Genomic DNA, 9,487 nt, shown 5'->3' with positions numbered 1-9,487 from the left:
CACAGTCGCACAGGAAAAGCCACCAATCAACGAACAGAGTGCAGCATTAGTAATGTTTTAGTGAAATTACAGCTCGAATTCAGCCGTAACCCCTTCGGTTACAACTCCCGTTTTCCCCCTTGACGCGAAAAGCCGGCAGTTTATTGCTTGGCTTATTTGCTCTTGGCTATGATCACTATGCATAATTAAGAGTTACAAAAATCAGCGTTTTTACTCAGGCAAAAGCTCAGCTCCTTTCCCGGCGGCTCAGTCCCGCCCCACGCTGTGCGTGTCCTTGGGCCGGTCGATGCGGAAGAGCAGCTCGGCGGGCGCCAAGTAGGCGCGGTACTGCACCGCGTCCGGCGTGGTGTCCGCGTGGTAATGGCCGCCCTCGCCGTGCTGGCTGAAGCAGTGCGTGTGCTCCAGGCGCAGGTCGAAGCCCTGCGGGCAGAGAAAGGGCCCTCAGTACGTGCGGGGCGTCACTGCTTTGCAGCGAGAGCAAAGGACGCTACAGCCGTTAGGCGCTGAGAAGGTGCGGGATGTTTGTGCAGCTGCTCAGAAAGATGAAGAGCAGCTGTGTGAATCTGTGCCACGGGACGGCGTGGAGAAAACAACTTAGAAACTCTGCCAGACATCAACTTTTGGTGTTCATCTCTCAGAGATTTCCTTTTTTTGTGTTGGGATTCAACCAAGCAATCACAGCAGTGAATCACAGGCTACAAATATAGATCGTTAAGGCTGGAAAAGATCTCCGAGGTCCTCTCACCCCACCACTGAGCCATCCATCACTACCACGCCACTAAAGCACGTCCCTCAGTGCCACATCTACACGTTTCTTGAGCACTTGCAGGGGCGGTGACTCCACCACCTCCCTGGGCAAAAGTGAGGAAGGAAGCCATTCTGGAGAATAGAACCCCTTTGCAGTGAATCCCATAGGAACGCTCCCATGAAGAAAGGCTGAGGGAACTGAGGTTGTTTGGCTTGGAGAAGGGAAGGCTCTGGACACCTCAGTGGGGTGCAGCCTTGGCACTGCTGCCCAGGGAGCTGTGGGTGCCCCAGCCCTGGATGCGCTCAAGGCCAGGTTGGATGGGGCCTTAAGAAGTCTGGTCTAGGGGGTGGTCATCCTGCCACAGCAGGGGTTGGGAACTGGATGGTCTTAAAGGTCCTTTGCGACCCAAACCATTCTATGCTTTTATGAAACAGAACAATTTGTTCACTGATAAAAACCATTTTCCACCGGTGTCTCTAACGACACTCAGGTATTTCCAAACACAGCCTCTGCTGAATGCTGTTGAGTATCAGAGGATACAGATAGGAATAACCCAGCTGCATCCTCCACACAAGTCATGCTGGTTCTGAACAGGTCAGCTGTCTACAGCTGCTTTCCAAGTAATGTTCAACAGATTCTGGGAAGACGTACACAACCAAAAGTTGCCAAGACACAACATCTCACCACTGAGAGCATTCAAGCCAACAGCATCTTTCATTTAACTTTGGAAAATTATTTTTCTAATTATTATTTATGACTGCATTGTTACTTACAAAACAGTCATTTTTATGTATGATTTCCTGATCACTTTTGAACAAAGTCTTCCTAAAGGTGAACATCTTAACAGCTTCTGAAACTAGATTGTTTTCTTTCCTGAATCGTTTGCTGTTGATTTCAGTGCTCATGAAAGATGCTAGCTATCTTTTCAGCATGAGGGTTTGCAGGCTTTAATTTGCATCTGCAATCGAGACTCATGCTGGAGACATTTTGACACAGTATTGTCCAAGACAGCTCCTCTGAAAGTGAACAACATGAGCATGTGACTGGTCAAGCTGCTGTGCTCTTGACATTCTTCCTGATGTGGCCAGCTGTGAATGCAAACTGTGCTGACAGGTTTGGGATGCAAACACTGAACATTGCAATTGTAACAGAACCACTGAGGTAAATCCTCTATGAACACTCACTGCATTCCAGAACTGGTTGGCCAAGTCTCAATTGAAACCAATGAAGAAATGAGAAGCTGGTATTTTATCACATCGTCTCTGAAAGCTTTTAAGACAGTATGCACACACTCCTGTTCTCAAAGGGAAAATCACATCCATAACAAAACTCATTACAAGACTCAGTTTATACTTAGAAATGTGGAGAAGACTCACTGGATCTCTTGAAACGATTACTGGCTGACAAATCAGCGGAGCCTTCATTTCAAAGAATTTGAGCCAGTTATTCAAATCCTCATCAGTGTTCAGAGGACAGGCAGAAAATTCTGGAGGCTACAGTAAAAGCAAAAGCTTTAAGTAAGATAAAGATACTCACATCAAGGCATCTCTTCTATCAACTTTCCTTCACCTTCCTCCTCCCCGCTATTCTGTTCACATTTGTTATTGCCTTTTAGAAGCCCATTACTCTGTTTCTGCCAGAAACGGAAGTGACCAGAATATTGTTTCTTTCAATGCAGATACCTTGTGGGACAACTACTGAAGTGATGATTTTCCTCCTGGTATTTTAGAAGCTCAACTGTTTTTTAAAAAATAAACGTGTATTGCTTTCTGTAAGTATCATCTCAGTTACTGTATTTTATTTTATTTCACTTTACAACCGTCATACAATTCCTTCTCTAGCTGCCCGTGGATTTCAGAAGAAAAGATGAAAGAAGTTACACAGCATCATTAATTTTGTTACGTCAATATTGCAGTTTTCGCTTCTTACTTTAATACAGTGCTTATCCTTAGAGTTTATACAAATTTAAGAATACAAAGAAAAGTCCAGACAGTAAGAAATTATAGGTTGATTTATAGTTCTGCTTTCAGAAGGATTAAAAAAAAAAATTATGAGTTGAGAGCTACTTACCATAATGTGGATTTTTGCTTTTCCCTTCTGAATGATAAACGTACCACCCATCCCAACTGGCTTTTCTCCATAGTGTTTCTCTAAAATTTGTCTTAGACAAGATACAAAGTTAAGCTCCCCAGTTCTTCCATTGGCTTTCACTTCAATAACCTGGAGGATAAAGTGATTTCATCATTGCTGTCTCCTACAGCAAGTCTGCAAAGGTCTGTAAAAGCTGTTCCGAAACTCTCCCATATTTATAACCCAAGATTGCTTTTTCAAAGCATGAGTTTCCCCCAGAACTTCTGCTCCACATCCTTCCAGTACTGGATCCAACTTTATTTCTGACTCTCTGTTCAACACTAGCTTTGCCTGTGAAGGGTACCAAGTCAGTTACTCACACATAAAACAATTGTATAGGCAACTCCTTTCCATCCATCAGCTGGCTTCAGCTCTGTTGTAAGTTCTTGGAAAGAGAGAAGACTGCTCAGTTTCCATGCAATAATCTGGTTTTTGGCTGCTCTGCCAGCACTGCTTTGTGCCAGCTGTGGTGAGGGTAAAGCTTCTACAAAAAAACCTAAGATTTTGTAAATCCTTTGTGCACAAGTCAATCACTGTACAACGACCTTAAGTCACTGTATGTCTGGACTGGATTTGAATGGACGATTTATGAAGGAAAAGTTTTACTAAACTGTTACTTATTCCTCAACATTTTATACTCCTGTCTGTATCCAACGATTCTACTCATTCACCAGCCACGGCTTCTCACATCTGGATACTTGTTTCATGGAATTGCTCTTTTACTATTATCACACAGATGTGATTTAAGAATACTGAAAGATGAATTTCCCTTCAGCCCCAAGGTTCTACAAGAGAAGTCACCTCTGATCCAAATACGCACCTTACCAGGTTGGCCCTCGCTGGCATAAAGGTTGGCCAACATCCCAAATTCACAGTCTGAGTATTTACTGCTGTACTTTTCGAGAAGGCATCCTTTATCTGCAGGATTTATCTGAGCAATGTAGCTCCCATTTACAGCAGGCTGTTTTTCATTCTTAGTTTGCACAATAGGGATAAGCTGAGACAAAGAACATGTAACAAATCGATAACAATAGGAGTCAGTATAATGAACACAACTAACTCTATATGAAGTTTAATCTTTGGACTATGTGGTTTATGCTCTTTTGGCATGAAACGTGTTTACTGTGCGATCCACTTGTTCTAAGTGGCAATCATCGAGCATGATACCACTTTACTATTTTGATACTGAGATTAAACCATTGAGAACCATCACACTTATAGCTACTGACCTCAGCATTTACACCAACAGCTCTAGATGAAACAGCCCCAGCTCCAAGAATAAAAGCTCCAGGAAGCTCTATGTCTTTTGCAACAGTATTTAGATCATAAACCTGCAAAAGAGACACAAGTGTGATTGTGGTGTGGTGCTCTGGTGTGGAGTAGTCATTCTCAAATTGTCACTGTAACCCTGGGTGCATTCACAACATTCTCATCAGTATTTCAGATAGGATGAACACAGCACCCAAATCTAAACAACACAACATTTGACAGTAATAGAATGGATACATCCCTACCTGGTTTTTTGAGAGGGAAGGTTGTGGGTATGATCCCCTGCCATTTTACCCAAAAACTGAACTACTGCTTTTATTGAAAACTGTATTTGCATAAAATAAAAAACACAACATACAAGACAGATGGGGCTGGGTGTCAGAAAGGAGACATGATATTCTTGGGAAGGGACAGAAATGTCAAACTACTGTTGACTTGAAAACACAAATACAGCCAATGTTACTAAGAAGCATGACTTGAAATCACTGACACACAACAAGCCACTTATAAACGTGCAGACAAGCTCTTCTAGTTCCTTCCATGGCTCCTGTCACTGATGATGAACTTTCAATACTGTCCAGTATTTGTGGGAAAGAGAAGATGAACCATGGAACAGTACACGATATTTCTCTAAGATGTGTAAGACTTCTGACATAGTCAATGTTTAATATACATCAGAATCAACTTCAAAGAACATGGAAAACTCTTGCACGAGTGGAATCATGCAGTATCTGTTAGCCCTGGGTTTTGATTTTATTTCGACAAGATACTGCTTTTCTATTAACAAATGAATTTAAATCCCATAGCTACAGGAAAAAAAAACAAAACAAAACCAAGAACTCACTTTTTCTGTCTGTGCAAGTGGTATGAGGTATGGAACACCTCCCACATCTGCTATTCTAGGCTTTCCACAGATTCCTGGAAAAATACAGACAGTTAATTTGGTACAGTGTTTTCCCTGACAGTCTTGGATCAGCACGCAGCCCAACACAGCAAAGAACAAGTTCCTCAAACATCCAACACACCCGGAGATCACAACTTCTCTAGCATGCTTAGATAAGATGCTGCACTATTAAGAAATGTAAGGACTGTAAGCCATAAAATGGTTCACAGTAGAGGAATTTAATGCTAATCGATTTGTAAAATAAGCACAAAACAAAAATACTGTGGGCAACAGCTGCCATTTGCAGTTTCTCCAGTAAGATGGAGCTGACACACAGCTGACACTCCCACTGGGAGACTCCACTTGGGAAATTTCTGCAGTGTTGGATGCCCAAGTCATCTCATTTATTTGGGCACATACCTGGTATGACATTGGGCATATATTGGGTATGAAACACCTTCCCAAGGTGCTTCTTGCACTACACTTATGATAGAGGGAAATCATGACCAGCACAGATGAGGTACCTGTCTGCCAGGCAGGTAATGTCAAAGACTATGAACCCCACACAAAATAATATAAAATATTTTATATAATACAAAATATAACAGTTTAACTTATAATATGTGGATGGCAGGAATCTTAAACAAATAGAAGCACGACTACTTTTGTTTGGATAGTGATTGTCATGGATCTAAAACATTTATCCATGTCAAAACCTTTTGAGCACAGTAACTGAAGTGTAAGAAATAAGTGAGAACTGCAGACAGAGATTAAGAAAAAGAAGAGAACAACTGCTTGGATTATTTGTGCTTGTTCATTCATCAGCTAGGAAGCAAATGCAGGAATAAAGCGTGGCTTTCCTGTCATGTAAATTCTTCACCTGAAAAACAGCATGAACTCTTCTAAGAGCTTTAAAGAGATCTGCAGAAGTCAAGACCACCAGGTTACCTTTAGCAGGAAAATTGAAAGGCTCCTGAGTCAGATCAGGACAGTCTACAACAGAGACTTGGGCATCAGCAAAGTTTTCCTTAAGTCCTTTCTGCAAAACTATAATTTAAAAATAAGTACCAGCAAAGTTATTGGCAAGAAAAATTACAGAGAGGTTGACAAACAACTAACAGAAATCTGTCTAGCCTTCACTTCAGCAAGACACTTTAAAGAATACACAGATACCCTACGAAACTCCATTGACTGAAGTGTTAGTGCCTGTCACTGTACAGAACTTTAGAGAACAGCAAGAGCTTGTTCAGAGCACTGCTAATTACCACATTAACTAAGAATTTCACAAAGCACAGCACCGGTTAAGTAACATGGATAACCTTAAACCACATTCAGCAGTGTTTCTGTTTTTACATCTGCTCGTGCAGGGTGTGCACTGCCACGTTTCTGTCCATGAGAAGACATCCTGACGAGTGCCACTGGCAACACAGAGCAAATAGTGAACAGAGCTGATGATCAGTCCCAAATCTGAACTTTTTCTTTTGTTCTGTATCAGTGTTTTTAAGCCCACATCCTGCCTAAGCACCTCAACAACAGGGATGATTCTGACTTAAACAAGTTCAGTATTTAACAAGAAGCCTTAAGTGCATTTTGTGAAGACTTTGGGAGGAAAAATAAGTTGTTCCCCGCAGTCTGTTTCTAACTCAGTCACCAGCAGAGGAACCAGCCGAGCTCAAGGAAGAAGACCATATTGCATCTTGTTAGGTGTGTTCTGAGCAGTTCCAAAAGAAATACTGGAGGCAGAGGAGAGCAGCTGATCCCAATTGAGTAATTAACCTCAGCCTGCGATTGTCAAGCTTTCGCAACTCCTATACAAACCTACAAATGCAGCAGATTAAAGACACTGAGAGCTTGCTCACGTGCTCTAATGACACCTGGGGCTTTGGAGGGGGAATTATCCTTTGCTTTAAAGAACTAACGGTGTACAGAAGAATAGGGCTTTACGTCCCAGTGGGCCAACAGCAAGAACATGCTCTGTGCATTAACTGTACAGAGGATTTGCTGGGAGCACTAAGGAAAGTTTGAAAAACATATTTCCAGTTTCTAAAAGGTTACATGACTTACCTCCAGCAAGCTCCTCCAGGCTTGGAACATGAAAAGCAAATTTTTCAACCTTTGCCATTGCCCGTTCGGTTCTGATTTCTTCAGGTTAGAAATTACAGTATAACACACTGCAGAAGTGACTGATCTGTCAACAAGGATAATGGTTTAGTGATTGAAACACTGTTTTCAACATGCAGTTTATCTGCCAAATTCACACAAAAGTACATAGACAACAGTAGAATTGTTATTATACCATTGAGGGAAAAAACGACAGCTTCAAGATTAACATTTTCTCATATGCTTTGGAAGAAGATGTGCCTACCGGCCCTGCAGCTGGTTCAGAGCACCACATATGCTAGTCCTCAAACTTCCAACTCAGTGCAGATAAAATGTGTAATATGCTGAATCTAATTCAGGGGACAGGTCAGTTATTTGTCCTTTGTAAGCCTGAAGTCACGCTGTGTTGGAAGAAAACCAGGCTCTTCTAAGCACAGCAATTGCCTCACTGTGTCTTTGCTACCTTAATGTTTACTTTTCCAGCATTGGCTACTATGGACTTTCAACCTTGGCTCCTAATTTCTTACGGGCACGTGTTTCCCTTTCCAAAGGGGAAGAAGCCAGTAGCATGTCTCAAAGCAAAAAAACCAAAAACAACAACAAAACAGCAGCAAGTTCTACAGCACTGGGCTCTGTATCAGTACAGAGCCCTTAACAAAAAGCTTTTTTCCGAACAGAAACGCTGGAGTTTCTTTTGAAATGAGCTATATTTCAGTCAGCCATGCAACAGCATAATCAGCTGTGAGGGCAAACCACCAGCTCTGGGCACAAGCAGCTGGTTATATGCTACCTACAAACCAGTGCCAGCAATCATTAACTGCTTAAGCACAAGCCTGCTGCATAAAACAGAAAACGGGTCTCAGGCCTTGTAAGAAAAGGCAAGAAACCTAATGGCACTCTCAGATTTAACAGAGCTTTTGGTAGAAAGGACTGTGATGTGACAGCTACTTACAGATACTTTTAGCTTCTATCTAAATAAATAAATTCCTGACATTTATAATTGTCAAAAGTATGTGGGGAAAAAAAAAAAAAAACTACTGTCCTCTCACAGGGAAAAAAAATACAGTAAAGAAAAGGATTGGGGGAACAAAGCAGTCAGCCAAGTCTTCGAGTTCAAAGGTCAGCCACCCCACGTTCCTCCTGCAGCAGACAGTAGAGAAAGACAGAAAGCTATCCATGTCCAGTGATTTCCATCTTAGTTGGGCTTATCCACTTCCACGGGTAATTCTCCCTTCTCTGACTGTGAAGAAGGAAAAGGAAATGGGCTGGATGTGTTGCCTGTTGTTAGATGGACCGAGGCAGAGCCCAGGGCTTTAAGAGTGCACTGAGAAAAAAGGAGCAATTAAGTCAGAGAGAGAACAACTCCAGCAGCGTTGTTGTAAATCAGGTCCAGAAGGACGCTGGGCTCCTCGAGACACCGGCTGAAATAATCCTGAAACAGAGCCGGCGTTGTGCAAAGGGCAGAGACAGGACTCGGGCGCAGATCAGCCAGGTAGGCTCCGAGCAACACCCCGACCATCGCCTGCTGCGTGAAGGAGAAAAGCGCGCTCAGCTCCCGACACGCCGCCAAAAGCGCCGGGCGTTACAACCGAGTCCAAGCGGGAAGGAAGCGGGTCGGTGAGCAGCGGCGTGAGGACAACGCTTGTAGGGGAGTCGGTGCGGGGTGGGAGGGAGGAGGGCACGGCGGGGCACGGAGGCTCGGATGGGCCGTGATGGAGAGACATTAATGCTGTCAGAAGAGCTGCTGGGTGACAAACGGGAAAGGCGCACAAAGAACAGGTCCGGGATGGCACAGTAACGACAAGCACGTAAAGACATTTCAGCTCTGCTTTTTCAGGCACGGTAGGGCAGAAACCGGAAAGGAGAAGTTAACAACTGGATAAAAACGCATCGGGGTGAGGGGGGAAGAAATATTAGGAACAAAGTAGAGAAAGCAGCCAGCAAGAGAAGGGAAAATCAGCCGTAACGCAGAGAAAGGCAAAACGCCGGGGGATGTGACTGCTGCGGCCGTGGTCATCAGCCAGGAAGAGGCGGGCGGACACGGCAGCGGCGGGGGAAGGCTGCGGGCGGAGGACACGGCACAGCCGAAGCCGTCGAGCAGAGCAGAGCCGAGCCGAGCAGAGCAGAGCAGAGCCGCGACGGACCGCGCCAACGTGCCGCAGAACTCATAGCAGATGCAAGAAGGGAAATTTGGGTCATTTATGTGAGCGCAGAAAGAGCCCCGGAGCCAAACCTGCAAGAGCAACTCTCCGGAGTGCCACAGCGAGCAGAACAGCGGAGAAACCTCTGAAGCTACGCGCGCTTCGGGTCACAGCACGAACCAGCCCTCCCTGCCGCCCCGCCCTCCTTACGGCGCG

The 9,487-nt window shown here is 44.0% G+C and overlaps 1 protein-coding gene across 1 annotated transcript; it reads right to left on the bottom strand.

Annotated features, from left to right (window-relative positions):
* Nucleotides 1–39: 39 nt before the first annotated feature.
* On the bottom strand, nt 40–9,482 carry CUNH11orf54 (chromosome unknown C11orf54 homolog). Its single transcript, XM_052670211.1, has 9 exons — nt 9,364–9,482; nt 7,095–7,218; nt 5,979–6,077; nt 4,992–5,065; nt 4,108–4,209; nt 3,699–3,875; nt 2,819–2,968; nt 2,125–2,241; nt 40–420 (listed from the first exon to the last, which is right to left on the bottom strand). Exons 2-9 carry the CDS (start codon nt 7,150–7,152, stop codon nt 247–249), a joined length of 951 nt encoding a protein of 316 aa, XP_052526171.1. The 5' UTR covers nt 7,153–7,218; nt 9,364–9,482; the 3' UTR covers nt 40–246.
* Between the last annotated feature and the right edge of the window lie 5 nt (nt 9,483–9,487).

The sequence above is a fragment of the Tympanuchus pallidicinctus genome, unplaced genomic scaffold (assembly GCF_026119805.1).
Source record: "Tympanuchus pallidicinctus isolate F22 unplaced genomic scaffold, pur_lepc_1.0 scaffold11, whole genome shotgun sequence".
Lineage (NCBI taxonomy): Eukaryota > Metazoa > Chordata > Aves > Galliformes > Phasianidae > Tympanuchus > Tympanuchus pallidicinctus.
This window is presented reverse-complemented; position numbering and strand designations above follow the sequence as displayed.

What these genes read in the sequence shown, in the direction of transcription:
- CUNH11orf54 (XM_052670211.1), bottom strand. Translation starts at nt 7,152, where the DNA reads ATGGCAAAGGTTGAAAAATTTGCTTTTCATGTTCCAAGCCTGGAGGAG. An exon ending in CTGTTGGTGTAAATGCTGAG is followed by an intron (nt 3,876 to 4,107) that starts GTCAGTAGCTAT and finishes TCTTTGTCTCAG; the next exon opens with CTTATCCCTATTGTGCAAAC. An exon ending in AAGCAAAAATCCACATTATG is followed by an intron (nt 2,242 to 2,818) that starts GTAAGTAGCTCT and finishes CTTTTACTGTAG; the next exon opens with CCTCCAGAATTTTCTGCCTG.